This window comes from Argiope bruennichi, chromosome 7, assembly GCF_947563725.1.
Source record: "Argiope bruennichi chromosome 7, qqArgBrue1.1, whole genome shotgun sequence".
In the NCBI taxonomy this organism is placed as follows: Eukaryota; Metazoa; Arthropoda; class Arachnida; order Araneae; family Araneidae; genus Argiope; species Argiope bruennichi.
Genome location: NC_079157.1, coordinates 9,061,962 through 9,079,481, shown reverse-complemented (window position 1 = coordinate 9,079,481; position 17,520 = coordinate 9,061,962). Strand labels below are relative to the sequence as shown.

Genomic DNA, 17,520 nt, shown 5'->3' with positions numbered 1-17,520 from the left:
TTTGTAACAGCGGGCTTGTCTGTGGCAAATGCCATAAGAAAAAACAACAACAAACCAATGATACTGAGGACATAGCAGCCCAAGAACTTTCAAAGTAGAAAATATTGTCATTTGAACTTGGCGAGCAAGATTTCAAGATTCACCTGGCATTCATTTAAAGAGTATGGCTAATAATTATATTTAAAACATAATTGTTGATAACTTCTTTCCTGATGGATGAAGAAAAAGAAATGGCTGAACGATGCTAAATCTTTATTTTATCTTTCCTTCCTTTATGCTAATTACTTTTTTGCACTTACCTGACATTTTTCTTTTATTATATTAACTATCGGTAGATTTTTCCCATGGAATTTCCACTGGCATACTCTGTCTAATATCGTTCTTATTCTCACTCCGACCCCATAAAATTGTCTACCTTAGATAAGGCTTCGAATGCCCTGCATCTTATTGATAGTAGGCATATAGTAGTTATGAAAGATTGATTTTTGGCGAGCATCTGGGATTTTACTACATCTACCTTGCGAATATCTATTGGGTTGGCAACTAAGTAATTGCGGATTTTTTTTTAGAAAATCAAAGACAATTTATTCATGGAACTAAATAACTTTATTCTGTAATGTATTGCCCATTTTGATCAATGACCTTTTGCCATCTTTCAGGCAGCATCATAATCCCACGTTCATAAAACTTCTGGTTTTTATTAGCAAAAAACTGAATCAGGTACGATTTGACATCATCATCATTATTGAAATTTTTACCATTCAAGGAGTTTTGTAAAGATCGAAACAAAAAGTAATCAGATGGTGCAAGGTCAGGACTATATGGTGGATGTGGCACGACATCCCAACCAAGCTCCAAGAAGTTTTGCCGAGTGACCAAAGATGTGTGTGGCCTTGCATTGTCATGATGGAATACAACACCTTTTCGATTTGTCAATTCGGGCCGCTTTTCTTCAACTGCATTGTTTAATTTCGTTAGTTGTTCAATGTAGAGATCAGAATTGATCGTTCTGTTGGGTGGTAAGAGTTCAAAGTAGACAATTCCTTTGTAATCCCACCAAACTGATAACAAAACCTTCTTTTGATGAATATCAGCTTTTGATATTGTTTGAGTCGGTTCACCTGGCCTGCTACACGATCTTTTCCGCTTGATATTGTTGTAAACAACCCATTTTTCATCGCCAGTTATCAGTCGTTTTAAAAATGGATCATTTTCATTACGTTTCTTTAGCAAATCGCAGCTGTCAATGCTTTGCGTTAAATGCGTTTCTTTCAGTTCGTGAGGAATCCATGTATCGAGTTTTTGAACATAGCCAAGTTGTTTTAAGTGATTTTCAATGCATGCATGTGATACATGAAGCTTCTCTGCAATCTCACGTGTTGTACTGTGACGATCCGAATAGATTATTGCTTTGATTAGGTCGCCATCAACTTCAACTGGACGACCAGAGCGTTTTTCATCTTTGAGTGAAAAATCACCAGAATGAAATTTGGCAAACCAATTTTGACACTGCCGTTCTTTTAAGGCTTCGTCACCATAAACAGCACATAACTTTTTATGAGCTTGCGATGCGTTTTTCCCTTTGCGGAAATAAAAAAGCAAAATATGACGAAAATGTTCCTTTTGATTTTCCATTTTTCAACGAACGCCAAACGAAAATTACGCAACCGATCAAAATACTTTTTTTTACTGATTGACAGCTGAATTGCCAACTATCAAATAACAAAATGTGTTTTACATTTGTACTACGTCTGCAAACCTAAAAATTCAACTGAAGCCATCTATGAGTGAAATCCGCAATTACTTAGTTGCCAACCCAATACTTTGGGCACTTTTCCCGACCGATTCAAGTCAAAAAGTAACACGGTACTCCAGTTGTAGCCGTAACATACTGAATTTCATTGTCCTTGTTTTCTACCTGCATGTTGAAGTCGAAACGGATAGACGGTTAACAATGTGAGAAATTTGGCCCCAAATTATATATGAATATCTCTTTTCTTTACATGTTAAACCTTTGTACCAAATGTCATCTACCCAGCTCTTTGTAGTTATCGAGTTCATTTGTACACGAACAGCCAGCCAGATAGAATTCTTGTGAAAGGATTCCATTCAAAATTCGATAGGAATATACAAATTCAGTCATAATGAGGTTTGGAGACAAAGAGAAATAATGTCAAAAATGTGTTCAATGAATCCAGAGAAATCTGTAATAATTTGACTTTGAATATTTTGACAATTACACTACTGAACCAGGGAGAGTGGTCTCTACAAAACTTTCTCTTATACACTCTAATAAATTTATCGTGATAAAGAACGTCTTACATGGCATTGGGGTACAATAGTTACGAAATATTAACTTTTGGCGTGAAATTAGCATTTTTACTGAATCCATCATGTTATCTTTGGCGACTTTTTTAACGATTAATATTTGACATGCGCTTAATAGTACTAGTTTGTGCTTAGCCATATTTTTCTCAACGATGCACTTGTAGCCACAAAATTCCATATTTTATTCCTGTCCTGAGTTATCCTGTTTTCAGTTATCGAGTTTACATATTTCTAAAAGTACAGAGAGACAGACGGCCAATTCCTTGTTGGATTTGGCTCAAATTTGACAGGTGTCTACACTATGGATGTTAAATCTGGGTACCGATTGTTATCCATCTAGTTCTTCAATGAGTTCAAACCTTTTTCGGCCGGTAGTGCAAGTTGGTATTATCAGAGATATTTTCATTGAATAATCGTAGCTGCCAATATTTTTATTTTTGTCACATTTACGAGTTCCAAAATAGGCTAGATTCAAATGAATACTTTCAAATACAAAGTTTTCAAATTTTTTTTGCTTGGAATTTTTCATTTTACACTAACAAATAACAGTTTGAGAAATAGAGCATTAAAAGAATTCTATGAATCAGAGACAAAATAACAATTTCAATTTTACTAATTTTGAATTTTTAAAATGGATTTTGCATTATTTCTGTCGTATTTTTCGAGTAAGTAAGGTTGGGAGTCATAGGTTGATCAAAATTTGAATTTTGATAAAATTCATCTGTGTCCGTATTTTCATTTGCATAAGGTTAAAAACTATAGGGATCGGAATACTCTCACAAAATAAAATGCAGAATTTTATACTTTTGCTGCAGAATTTCTTTTTCTTCTCTGTTGAATTTTAAAACTCCCATTTTAACCCTTTATTTCTTACTAACCCTACATTAACTAGCGCTGGCGTCCTGGCATAGGGGTAGCTCGTCTTCTCAGTGATCTGGGCGTCCTGGGTTCGAGTCCTGGTTTGTGCATGGTTGTTCTTCCTTTGTTCTATCTGTACGTTGTGTGAATGTGCCTGTATAAATAGGTTGTGCAAGCGAATGAGTGATGCATGAGTGACAAAGTCGTACTTTTGGCCTTATTCAGCGCTACTAAAACGAGAGACTCACCCCCTATCGGCTTAAATCGCTGTCTTTGTAACAGCGGGCTTGTCTAAGTACCATAAGAAACAACAACATCGACTTGTTTCTGACTTGCAGAATCGAATGAAAGAAAATGTCAATTCTGGTGGTATTCTTAGTTTCGGTCCGTAATGGGATGAATTTCTAATATTGTTTGCCTGTTCAAGAAGTGTATTGATAAGGATGTTACTTTTATATATAAGGAAAATAGTTTAGTAATGACTGCTTAAGAGAAGTCGAGTCCATGACCTCCAGCCTTGGTGCTAAATTCGTTAATCTTGGCGATCATTCTATTAGTCTATCGTTTATTATAACAGCTTCTTTGTCCTGTCATAGAAACTATAAAAGCCGATAGATAGAACTAATCGAGTCGAGAAATGAGTTGGCAGTCAAGTCTATCTCAAGCGAATATTTGAGCGATGTTTATATCCAATTCTTTCTGAGCTCTTTGAGCTGTTGTAATGGTTTAACAGCATTTTTCTGTTTGTGCAATGCTATTAACTGTTACTGCTGTTTATGCGCATATTTCGGCTAAGTTTTGATATTGTGCATTCATGCTCTGTACTTCGGCTAAGTTTTGATGCTGTGCATTCATGCTCTATACTTCGGCTAAGTTTTGATGTTGTGCGTTCATGCCCTATACCTCGGCTAAGTTTTGATGTTGTGCATTCATGCCCTATACCTCGGCTAAGTTTTGATGCTGTGCATTCATGCTCTATACTTCGGCTAAGTTTTGATGCTGTGCATTCATGCTCTGTACTTCGGCTAAGTTTTGATGCTGTGCATTCATGCTCTATACTTCGGCTAAGTTTTGATGTTGTGCGTTCATGCTCTGTACCTCGGCTAAGTTTTGATGCTGTGCATTCATGCTCTATGCTTCGGCTAAGTTTTGATGCTGTGCATTCATGCCCTATACCTCGGCTAAGTTTTGATGCTGTGCATTCATGCTCTATACTTCGGCTACGTTTTGATGCTGTGCATTCATGCTCTATACTTCGGCTAAGTTTTGATGCTGTGCATTCATGCTCTATACTTCGGCTAAGTTTTGATGCTGTGCATTCATGCTCTATACTTCGGCTAAGTTTTGATGCTGTGCATTCATGCTCTGTACTTCGGCTAAGTTTTGATGCTGTGCATTCATGCTCTATACTTCGGCTAAGTTTTGATGCTGTGCATTCATGCTCTGTACTTCGGCTAAGTTTTGATGCTGTGCATTCATGCTCTATACTTCGGCTAAGTTTTGATGCTGTGCATTCATGCTCTGTACTTCGGCTAAGTTTTGATGCTGTGCATTCATGCTCTGTACTTCGGCTAAGTTTTGATGCTGTGCATTCATGCTCTATACTTCGGCTAAGTTTTGATGTTGTGCATTCATGCCCTATACTTCGGCTAAGTTTTGATGCTGTGCATTCATGCCCTATACCTCGGCTAAGTTTTGATGCTGTGCATTCATGCTCTGTACCTCGGCTAAGTTTTGATGCTGTGCATTCATGCTCTATGCTTCGGCTAAGTTTTGATGCTGTGCATTCATGCCCTATACCTCGGCTAAGTTTTGATGTTGTGCATTCATGCCCTATACCTCGGCTAAGTTTTGATGCTGTGCATTCATGCCCTATACCTCGGCTAAGTTTTGATGCTGTGCATTCATGCTCTGTACCTCGGCTAAGTTTTGATGCTGTGCATTCATGCTCTATGCTTCGGCTAAGTTTTGATGCTGTGCATTCATGCCCTATACCTCGGCTAAGTTTTGATGTTGTGCATTCATGCTCTATACCTCGGCTAAGTTTTGATGTTGTGCGTTCATGCCCTGTGTAGAATAAAGTATCATTATATGTCACGGACTTATTGGACATTTTCATCATACATTTATCGGACAGGAATTTTGATTTATCCGGTATTGGACATGCTCTTGTCAAAACATAAGTCAGCATGGGTTTTTAAATTAGATTAATTTTATACATCGAAGATGAGGGCCAACTGCTGCTTCTATCAAATATATCGCACACTTATTTTATTCATTTATTCAACAAATTTAACATTAACAAAACACATGAAAAGTTTCTATGATTTTAGTGAAATTAGTTGTGAGAGCGAATCATTCATTAAACCAGCAAAATGTTCTCTCTAGATATTTATGCGACATTGCCATTTCAGAAAATGCAGGGATAACAATCCAGCTTTTACGTTCGAATCTTGCAGTCCGAGGGGAAGTGTCATTATTTTTCCGACATAATCCCTGGTTGCCGTTTTGGACGCTTATTTAATGATGCAATCAAGAAAGAAGGCTTAAGCCCCCCCTCAACCCTCTCCCCCTGAAAGTTGGACCAAACACACGAAGCTTATATCATATTTGCTCCGTGGCAAAATGCGAAGTTAATGCGTTCCATGCGCCTAATATATGAAAAACGAGTCTTTAAGAGAGCATTTTGTGCATGAGCACAAACTTACAGGAATGGAGCGCTTTTGCTTTACTGCATTTTGTCCTAGACAGTAGAAAAGCAAAATAAAAAAAAGATTTAAAGAGAATTATTTGATAAATATGTTCTGCAGATAAAGCATTGTTCTATGGGTTTAAAAAACATTACTTTGTTTAATAGCAAATAATTTGTTACTGTCTGCAAAAAGAAAAGAAAATTTTTGATAGTTGTGTTACAGACATTTATATTGAAGTAATTCATTCTGAAAGTATAACAAATATATATATATATATATATATATATATATATATATATATATATATATATATATATATATATATATATATATATATATATACATCAAATTTCTGTTTTTGATACCTTGTCTACAAAAAATGCAAAGAGAAAGTACTGTAATTGTTAGCGAATTAAACTTCGAGAATTGGACAAAATTCCACTTTTTCGATGTCTTTTTGGGATTATGTCTTTCTGACTGTATGGGAATATAATAATTTATAAACGATTTAAAATAAACGAATAAAATTTGGAAAAAGGTATTTTTAGCAAATTTGTAAATGTCAATCAAATTTTGAACGAAATCCACTCGCAGGGAGTTTGTCCGAGTGAATATAAATACAATTACAGCAATTATTAAAAGCTAAGTGCAAAAAAAAAAAAAAATGGTACACAGTTTTTGAATTTAAAGTGCACATTTATATCAAAAATTGAATCTTGATATGAATCTGCACTGAATCGCCGACGGATTTGAAATTTATCCGTCAACGGGTTGATTGTCTGTCGGTCTTAAATGCTGTCGGTTTTGCATGCACAGAAACGCAATAACTCAAAAATTGAACGACTTGGATGAAACTTGGCATGCGATCGTGCAATTAAAATTGTAGCGGTGTGTCATATTTTGGATTTATTCAATTGGAAAAGAAAGTATCTAAAATGTACACTCAGTTTTATCTTTTAAAAAACGTAAACGTTATTCGGCTGAAAAAAAAGGCGTCTAAAAAGTACACTCAGCTTTATTTCTTAAGGAACATAAACGTTATTCGGCAGTAAAGAAAAGGCATCTAAAATGTACACTCAGTTTTATCAGCATGTATATGATTTTGAAATTAAAATTTTTAGACTGCTTTTGAGTAAAGTAGAATTTGAAAAAACTTTGTTAGCTCCTGATAAATATTTTTTGCACTACTATCGATTTCTAAGCTACCAAGCCGTTATTGGTTATAAGTTCTATCATCTGGCTGTATTGTTAATCGTCATTATGCAAAAAAAATGAGAGGTAACTTTGAGCTACCAGTTTTTGAATAATTTTAGTCAAGAAAACAGTGAGAGAAGACACGCTACTTATTCATCCGGTTATTTTTCCTGCATCAAAACATGATTTAACCTACAAGGCTATATACATAGTTTTACATGACAACCCATCTACCTGAAAGGGCACAACATTTTGAAAGTTGCTGGAAAAAAATTACCATTAATAAATTTGCAAAATAAATGTTTACATATTATTTGAATTGAAACAATCATTGATTTAAAAATGGAGTACTATAAATTTTGTCCGTAAAAATAGAAATGCCTAATTTATTAAAAAAATAATATGAATTTTGCTACTATTGATAAATTTTGAAAGAAATCTAACAATAAATAGAAGAAGCACATGTTATTCAACCAAAGCCCATGGTTTCAATCTAAGGTCATTTATTAGCCAGTGTTGGATATATTGAAGGGTAAATCTTTTATAATTTGGATCTTTGAGTCACTATTTAAATATTTATAAATATTTATAGTAGCAAAAACCACAAATTTATTGCCAAAAACTTCTATAACTTGTAGGCTAGTCAGCTTTACAGCATGTTTGCCCTTTAATAGGCGGAAAAGGATACTGGACTTAATTTATTACGACTAAGAATTTAATTACAATTGAAATTTTTTTAATAGAGTTATTGGTTGCCTAAATGGAAAGAAATGCGTTGTTTATGCTAGAGATGGGAAATGCGCTGTCTCATGCTAGAGATGGGAATTGCATTTTCTCATGCTAATATGTGAAATGCGTTGCTCATACTAGAGCTGGAATCGCATTGTTCCATGCTAAGATGCGAAATGCGTTGTCCCATGCTAAGTTGGGAAATGCGTCGCTCAAGTTAGAGATGGGAAATGCGTTGAACTGCGTTCATGTCAGAACTGAGAAATGCATTGTCTCATGCTAAAATGGGAAATGCGTTGTCCCATCTTAAGATGGGAAATGCGTTGTTCCATTCTAAGATGGGAAATGAGTTGCTCATGCCTCGATGGGAAATGCGCTGCGCGTGTTAGAAATGGGAAATGCATGAAACAATGTTAGAGATGGGAAATGCCTGAAACATTGTTAGAGATGGGAAATTTGTCGCTTATATTGGAACTGGGAAAAGTTTGTCTCATGCTAAATATTGAGAACGCGTTAGTCTCATATTAGAGATGAAGAAAGCTATTGTCTCATGCTAGAAGTGATAAATGGGGTTCCATATATAATATGTGGAGAAAGTTTTTTTCTCAGGAAATTGAAATGTTTAGACTTAAAGTGCAAAAGAAAAGAAAGCATATAGGTATTGTGAGAGACAGCAGAAGACGCAAACATTTGGGAAAGGTTTTCATTTTGAACTCAGATCTGCTTTATTGTGACAGTATAATTTAAATATTAACGTCATTTGATGAAACGCGATGCCTTGTACGTGCGTTGATTTATATTACTGAATCAATGATATTAATTTCATGGGCGAGAAGATGATTTGAGAAAAAACTGCTAACTCAGAATGAGAGACATTTCTGGGACACATTAAATTATAATCTCTCTCACAATCTGTTATAAATGTTGGAAGAAAGGAATTAACATGATTTAGAGTCGATAACTACTTCTTCAACGGAAAGTCATCTGAAGAAACTCAAATTCTTGATAAATTTAATTCCATGCAAGATTTATAAAGAAGAACCAGCTGGAGAGGTCACCCCAAAACTTTCTCGCATACTGTCTATTAAAAGTCTTATTTCCCACATCAAGTAAAACATTGTGGGCCTTGCGTATGGTACAGAACGCCTTTCATGGCAGTGGCGTGCAATAGTTAAGAAACATTAACCTTTGGCATGAATTTAGCATTTTTTAAATCTGTAGCGTGACCTTTGGCGAGTGTGTTGGCGATTCATCCCTGGCATGCAGTTAAGAGTATCCGAAAATTAAATTTGTGTTTGAGACATGATTTTCTTAATGATTGAAACCAAACATTGATACATAGCTATAATTGTAGTTACAAAAACATATACCAAATTTGATATATTTTAAGTCACTGCTATTTTGAGTTTGTGTTTTTATATGCTTCAGAAAGTACAGACCAAAACTTGATAGGTGTCTACATTAAAATTGTTAAATCTGTGTGCCTAATTTCATCTATCTAGCGTTTTTCGTTTTGTAATTAGCGAGTTGATTTAGAACAGTCGGACGAACTTTCTCTGAACGGATTTTACTCAAATTTTAATAGAAATCTTCGAATATGTTAAGACCGTATACCAAATTTCATCCGTCTAGCTCAAAGCGTTTCTGAGTTATCTTTGTCATAGAGAGACAGACGAATAGTTTCTAGAAATGTGTTTTTCGAGGTCATGGAGGTCTAAAATGTGGTGATTCGCCAAAAGCTCGAGTTCGAATTTTTTGACGATTGCCACACTTCACAACGTATACGAGAAAATAAAAGGAAAGAATTTTATATGTTTTAGATAAAATTTATATTGCTTATAAATTTAATGATTATATTCCATTCTATTCCAAATCAAACTCATGAGAAAAGTTCTGGAAAGACAATCGATTCGGCTGCAACAATTCGGTACCAGCGATCGATGCCCAAAACAATCGGTAGAATCTTGCAAGTGGACAGAAGAATAAATAAATAATAATAAAAAGAACAAAGAAAACAAATGTAGACGGAAAAAAGCAAATAAGTTGAGTTGTTGGAAGAAATAAATGTCCATTCGTACCCTCATATCGAGTTCTTCGTTGTTCAGAGTGGACTTCATATCGTTTGCGCTGTTGTGATTGGTCGCTGCGTTCTTCATGACGTCACAGGCACGAAAACAATGGCGGCAGGTGTCAAATTAGGCAGCCAATAAGGAGGGCTTCGACATGTCATCTTCGTCCTGGCCGAGAATCATTCTTTGGTGGCATTTATGAGAAGAAGATACCTAAAAGCATAAAAAAAGAAATGATTAGATACTGAAAAGGAATACATAAGATTTCTGTTTTGGTAACAATAGACTTATGCGTTTAGCTAAAATAAGGTATTAATAAATTCGTCTAAAGAAAAAATAATTTGTACACAGAATTAAATTTATTTTAACAGAATAAATATTTTTGAAAAATTCTGATAATACCGTTCTTTTGGAATTAAAAAACAACAACATAAAATAACGTTGAGATATGGGTTAACATATAATTTTCGTTGAAGTGAGTTAAGCATGCTTTCTTTCAAAGCCATATTACATCCTAATTTCATTTACCCTACACTAGATGGCAGCAATTGTCAAACAGTTCACTTTCTAACTTTATAAAATATGATACCTAACACAACTGAGTGGAAAGTTTGAGTTAATTCGGTTTTTCAACATTTCAAATCTTAAAATCTATAAATTTATACAGCTCTCAACTGCCACTTCATTTTGAAATATTATAAAATCTGATGCATAGCACAGCCTCCATTATTTATATTCATTTACTGAAATAAAAGCACTTTTTTAAGTTATAGCAATAAAGAAAGGATTTTTAGGTTTTATACTTTTTCCAAACTGCGAAATGAGAAAAACATTGAAAACGCTCCACGAGGCAAATCATTTGACTTACAGCTTTATTTCTGGTGTAGTACATGCAGTGGCGGTTTTTCATCTAGGCGAACGAGGCAGCTCTCTAGGGCCACTAGGCTAAGAGAGAGCCACTCGATTAAAACGAAGTTATTAGCCTAGATACCAAATAAGTATGAAAAATATACAGATTCTATGAATGATAAAATTAAAACATCAAAAACAATTGCTCAAGTTTGTGTGTGTTTCAGAACTTTTACTTCCTTATCAGATTATTTATGGTGTAGTACACGCAGTGGCGGTTTTTCATCTAGGCGAACGAGGCAGCTCTCTAGGGCCACTAGGCTAAGAGAGAGCCACTCGATTAAAACGAAGTTATTAGCCTAGATACCAAATAAGTATGAAAAATATACAGATTCTATGAATGATAAAATTAAAACATCAAAAACAATTGCTCAAGTTTGTGTGTGTTTCAGAACTTTTACTTCCTTATCAGATTATTTATGGTGTAGTACACGCAGTGGCGGTTTTTCATCTAGGCGAACGAGGCAGCTCTCTAGGGCCACTAGGCTAAGAGAGAGCCACTCGATTAAAACGAAGTTATTAGCCTAGATACCAAATAAGTATGAAAAATATACAGATTCTATGAATGATAAAATTAAAACATCAAAAACAATTGCTCAAGTTTGTGTGTGTTTCAGAACTTTTACTTCCTTATCAGATTATTTATGGTGTAGTACATGCAGTGGCGGTTTTTCATCTAGGCGAACGAGGCAGCTCTCTAGGGCCACTAGGCTAAGAGAGAGCCACTCGATTAAAACGAAGTTATTAGCCTAGATACCAAATAAGTATGAAAAATATACAGATTCTATGAATGATAAAATTAAAACATCAAAAACAATTGCTCAAGTTTGTGTGTGTTTCAGAACTTTTACTTCCTTATCAGATTATTTATGGTGTAGTACACGCAGTGGCGGTTTTTCATCTAGGCGAACGAGGCAGCTCTCTAGGGCCACTAGGCTAAGAGAGAGCCACTCGATTAAAACGAAGTTATTAGCCTAGATACCAAATAAGTATGAAAAATATACAGATTCTATGAATGATAAAATTAAAACATCAAAAACAATTGCTCAAGTTTGTGTGTGTTTCAGAACTTTTACTTCCTTATCAGATTATTTATGGTGTAGTACATGCAGTGGCGGTTTTTCATCTAGGCGAACGAGGCAGCTCTCTAGGGCCACTAGGCTAAGAGAGAGCCACTCGATTAAAACGAAGTTATTAGCCTAGATACCAAATAAGTATGAAAAATATACAGATTCTATGAATGATAAAATTAAAACATCAAAAACAATTGCTCAAGTTTGTGTGTGTTTCAGAACTTTTACTTCCTTATCAGATTATTTATGGAACGTTATATCTACTTCCATAACAATATGTACAAAGACGTAATGTAACGGGTTGTCTAGAGCCATATTAGATAAATGAAAATGCATACTCACATTGTTAATAAAATTAAAATTAATTAATAAAAAATCATGCAATTGATAAAAAAATAAATAAATCATTAACATAGAAAGAAATCTGCTGCTAAATTGATTATATTTTTAAAAGCAAAGACTAATAATCTACACGGCCCAGGAGGCACATAATATTTAAGTATGTCGCTGAATAGGTACTCATTAAGAAAAGGGTCTTCAGAATATTAATTTGATTTTTAATATATACAAAATGAAACGAATTACTAACACTTTTCCCGATAATTCGAAAGCATATCATTAAGCAAATCTTTTTACATACCTTAAAATAAACAAATAAATATTCAATGTTCCCGATTTTATTTTCATGCTGAGTTTTACTCAAATTTATTAAATTTTTAACAACATTTAAACATTTTTCTGTCCAATGCAACAGAAATAACAAAAAGACCCCAATCGCATGAAAGACTTAAAAGAAACTATCATTTTTTTCCAGAAATAACCGCTTTGAGCAAAAACCGTTTAGAAGATTGAGATATAAAATTCTAATCGTTCTCAGATTCCTCCGGAAATTCTTGTTTTCCGAAAGCGATTCTTGAAACTGAGAAGCGATTCAGCTGTAACTGCTCCCAGCGCCCAGCCTTCTGAATTTCTATGAGCTATTAAGTAACCGAGGGGACCCATAATGTGCATGATATGAGCATATGCAGCGTTTAGAACCTGCTACAGGAAAATTTCCTCTTGGGAAGGATTCTAAATCGGTAACCATGACGACACCATTCTGAGTTTATTCCGGGATATAGAAGGCTCTAAGAGTTTGCAAGATGAAAGCGTAGGATTTAAGTAGATATAGCATTTGAATTGCTATTTTTGGAATTCTTTTACATCCATGCCATAGAATTGGGAAGATGATGGTTTAGAGAAAGAAGTGTTATCGATGAAGATTATTTTTGGTACAAAATCGGAGATACAAATTGTCTTTCGCGAGTTCATCCTACTATCAGGATCATTTTCTGTGTTCAGTAATAATGATAATAATAACACCGATGATAAACTGAAAGAAGGAAATGTTTTAATTCACTTCTCTGCACACGAACAGCCAAAAAGTTTTGTAAAAAAAAATACACGAACAATTTTGTAAGTACTGAAATTAAATGTTTATAAATTAAGTGTAATAAATTAATTATAAATTAATGTTTATAATAATGTATATTATTTATAATAATGTATATTATTTATAATAATGTATATTGTTTGTAATAATGTATATTATTTATAATAATGTATATTATTTATAATAATGTATATTGTTTGTAATAATGTATATTATTTATAATAATGTATATTGTTTGTAATAATGTATATTAATTATAAATTAATGTTTATAATAATGTATATTATTTATAATAATGTATATTGTTTGTAATAATGTATATTAATTATAAATTAATGTTTATAATAATGTATATTATTTATAATAATGTATATTGTTTATAATAATGTATATTAATTATAATAATGTATATTATTTATAATAATGTATAATGTTTATAATAATGTATATTGTTTATAATAATGTATATTATTTATAATAATGTATATTGTTTGTAATAATGTATATTATTTATAATAATGTATATTGTTTGTAATAATGTATATTAATTATAAATTAATGTTTGTAATAATGTATATTATTTATAATAATGTATATTGTTTGTAATAATGTATATTAATTATAAATTAATGTTTATAATAATGTATATTATTTATAATAATGTATATTAATTATAAATTAATGTTTATAATAATGTATATTATTTATAATAATGTATATTGTTTATAATAATGTATATTAATTATAATAATGTATATTAATTATAAATTAATTTTTATAATAATGTATATTGTTTTTAATAATGTATGTTAATGTATATTAATTATAAATTAATGTTTATAATAATGTATATTATTTATAATAATGTATATTGTTTATAATAATGTATATTAATTATAAATTAATGTTTATAAAATAAGTGCCTGCAGGACGTGTTACTGTCTCTTGTTCATTTAATTTAAAAATCCATTGAGTATCTTGCTTTCCTAATACAATTCACTTATGTTACCACTTTTCTTTGAAGCAATACAAATACTATTTTGGAACAGTTCTCGTTAATATGAACCATGGTGAAATGACAAGGATGGTCTATGAGCTAGCTACTTTTGTCCTTTTGGAAAGCTTCTGTTCCAAATTCGAGACCATGCTACTAAGTCTCAAGAGGAAACACAAGCAAGCATGTGCAAATAAATAAATATATAAAGAAAAGTAAATATTATTTAACAGTAAAGAAATAGATTCAAAATAGTTTTTACTCGATGATATTAAATGAATAAAAATGTATAAAAATTCTAAAATGCTTAAAAAGAATAGTACATAAATTGAATTAAAAGTTCGCCGAATGGCAGAAATATTATAATTTTATACAATCTTCCACTCTTTTATTTTAGAGATTTACCCAAATTCGTTCTTATATGGCACTGTTTACACGGAAATAAAATTTAATTTGATTATTTATTAAACGATATTTAAGTAATTAAAAAGTTTAAAAACGAATTGTTAATGAAAAGGCATAAACTTTCAATTCTCTAGCACGCCATGAAATGCTCGAAAATCGATTACTCATCTTTACAAACGTGAAACAAATCAAGGTAAATAAGAGCATTTATAAAGAATTATATTTATCAAAAATAGATAAGTATATGAAAAGATAGTGTACGAAACTAATCAGGCATAAATACAAAGGTAAAGATAAATAGGAGAGAAAATATTTGTAAAAATGAATGAAAAAGTTCAAAAATAAATAAACAGATGCAAATATTTTTTTTTTGTTTGAAAATAAACGACCAAAGAGAAAAAAATTGCAATTGTACAGAAAAAAATAAACAGATGCAAAAAGTATTCTACAATTTTCAATAATAAATAGAAGAGGGGAAAAGATTGTGCATTTTTTGGAGATAAACAAACAAATGCAAAAAAAAAAAAAAAAAAACAATGCTCAAAAATAAATAAACAAATGCAAAAAATATTTTACTATTTTCAATGACAAATAGACGAGGGGAAACGATTGTGCATTTTTTTCGAGATAAACAAACAAATGCAAAAAAATCAACAATGTTCAAAAATAAATAAACAAATGCAAAAAATATTCTACAATTTTCAATGATAAATAGAAGAGAGGAAAAGATTGTGCATTTTTTGGAGATAAACAAACAAATACAAAAAAATAAACAATGTTCAAAAATAAATAAACAAATGCAAAATATATTCTACAATTTTCAATGATAAACGGAAAAGGGGAAAAGATTGTGCATATTTTGGAGATAAACAAACAAATGCAAAAAAGTCAACAATGTTCAAAAATAAATAAAAAATGCAAAATATATTCTACAATTTTCAATGATAAACGGAAAAGGGGAAAAGATTGTGCATATTTTGGAGATAAACAAAAAAATGCAAAAAAGTCAACAATGTTCAAAAATAAATAAACAAATGCAAAAAATATTCTACAATTTTCAATGATAAATAGAAGAGAGGAAAAGATTGTGCATTTTTTGGAGATAAACAAACAAATGCAAAAAAAAAAAAAAAAAAAAAAAAAAAATCAACAATGTTCAAAAATAAATAAACAAATGCAAAAAATATTCTACAATTTTCAATGATAAATAGACAAACGGAAAAGATTCTACATTTCTTTTGGATATAGATAAACAAAATGAAAATAATTGACATTATTCAAAAATAAATAAATGGATACAAAAATGATTCACTGTTCCATAATAAATACAAAAATGCAAGAAACTGAATGGCTCAAAAGCAAATAAATTTATTTAAGAAATGGTTGATCTCTAAGTATTCACTGATGTGAAAAATTCACAGAAAATAATGCAAAAAGAAACAACAAATATTTTCACTGTTATTAAGAATTAAATAACTATTATGCAAATCTTTGTCATATGAAACGCAAGAAATTGTTATTGTTTCAAGCCTCGGGCCACATCAAAAGCAAAAGTTTAATTTAATGTGATTGTAAAAAGAATCAAATACTCTCATTCTTTTAAAGATCAGACTGCATAGTATAAGAGAGCGTATTTTCTTTTTGACAACTATATTAGAGACCCCCGAGCAATAAGAATGTCAAGCATGAATTAATCTGAATCTTATTTATTGCATTTGATGTTTTAACGCATGATATCACAAACTTTTGTTTAAAGAACTAATGCATAAGCAGTTTTCTGAAGTTATAGAAAAATGCCTAAGGCTGCCTGACAAAGTGCATATTTAGAATTAAATACTGAACTCTAGTGATGATAATGTATTATCATGAGCCTTATTAAAAGTCGGTAGCGAATTTTTGAGTTGTGTGCTGATTTTTGAGTTGAATATTCATAACTCATGTGTTTACATTACCATAATTTTTGAAAATCTGTGATAAAATAAGCTGAAAATTAGTTTATATAAAAATTATCAATTAATTTTTTTTTCATAAATTCTTAAGCTAGTGTATAGGAATATAATAAATATTTTATTTTTGTACACTCATATTAAATTGCACTTTACAACTCCCAGGTACAATAAAACATTATTTAATACCTCATACCATTTTTATCGAACTTGAAAATCAAAATTTGAATATTACAAACTTATTACTATTAATAAAAATTCAGTTAAAGATACTAGTAAAGTTTTGAATAAGAATACTATTACATTATTTTATAGTATTCAAAACAATATTTAAATTTTAAATTAAAATCTTATAATAAAAACGAGAATAATCTTACATACAATTTAAAATTTTCTTATATATGTCATACAAATGCAGAATTATAAATAAAGCTGATATATTATCATATTTCATTCTTCATATTTTTTCATATTTCTTCTCTTTATAGCATTTTTTTTACGATAAGGAATTGAAATGTAGAGATATCTCCAACAATTGATGCTATGGATACCCAGCCAATAAACCTACAAATTGAAACTTTGGAGACAGATCTGCGGATCACATTGCAACTTTTGGACGAAAATGAAAGATTCCGAATATTCGAGAATTTGGTTGATATCGCTATCAGAATTCGAGTTCCGTCGTTTGTTCTAGAACATTCGATGCTCTATCACGGGAACTATAAAAAATGGAGGCGAGAATCAGTCCATTTGCAGATTAACTCTTCAATGAGATTGAAGCATCTCTTTGGAGAATTGATCTCCAGTGAGTTTTTTGTGTGTGGGTATTTTAATAACGATTTGCTTCTTGTGTGTTGTTGAATTCTGCAAATTCTGTTTTATATAGATTT

General features: G+C 31.7%; 1 protein-coding gene across 3 annotated transcripts in view; it reads right to left on the bottom strand.

The window, feature by feature from the left end:
• LOC129975033 (adenylate cyclase type 3-like) overlaps positions 1–17,520 on the bottom strand; it is a 376,283-nt gene that overhangs the window by 197,633 nt on the left and 161,130 nt on the right. For all 3 annotated transcript variants that reach the window (XM_056087897.1, XM_056087899.1, XM_056087898.1), the window contains exon 2: positions 9,881–10,084. In XM_056087897.1, the coding sequence (XP_055943872.1) occupies positions 9,881–9,958 (78 nt within the window). In that variant the 5' untranslated portion in view covers positions 9,959–10,084. The remainder of the gene's footprint in view (positions 1–9,880; positions 10,085–17,520) is intronic.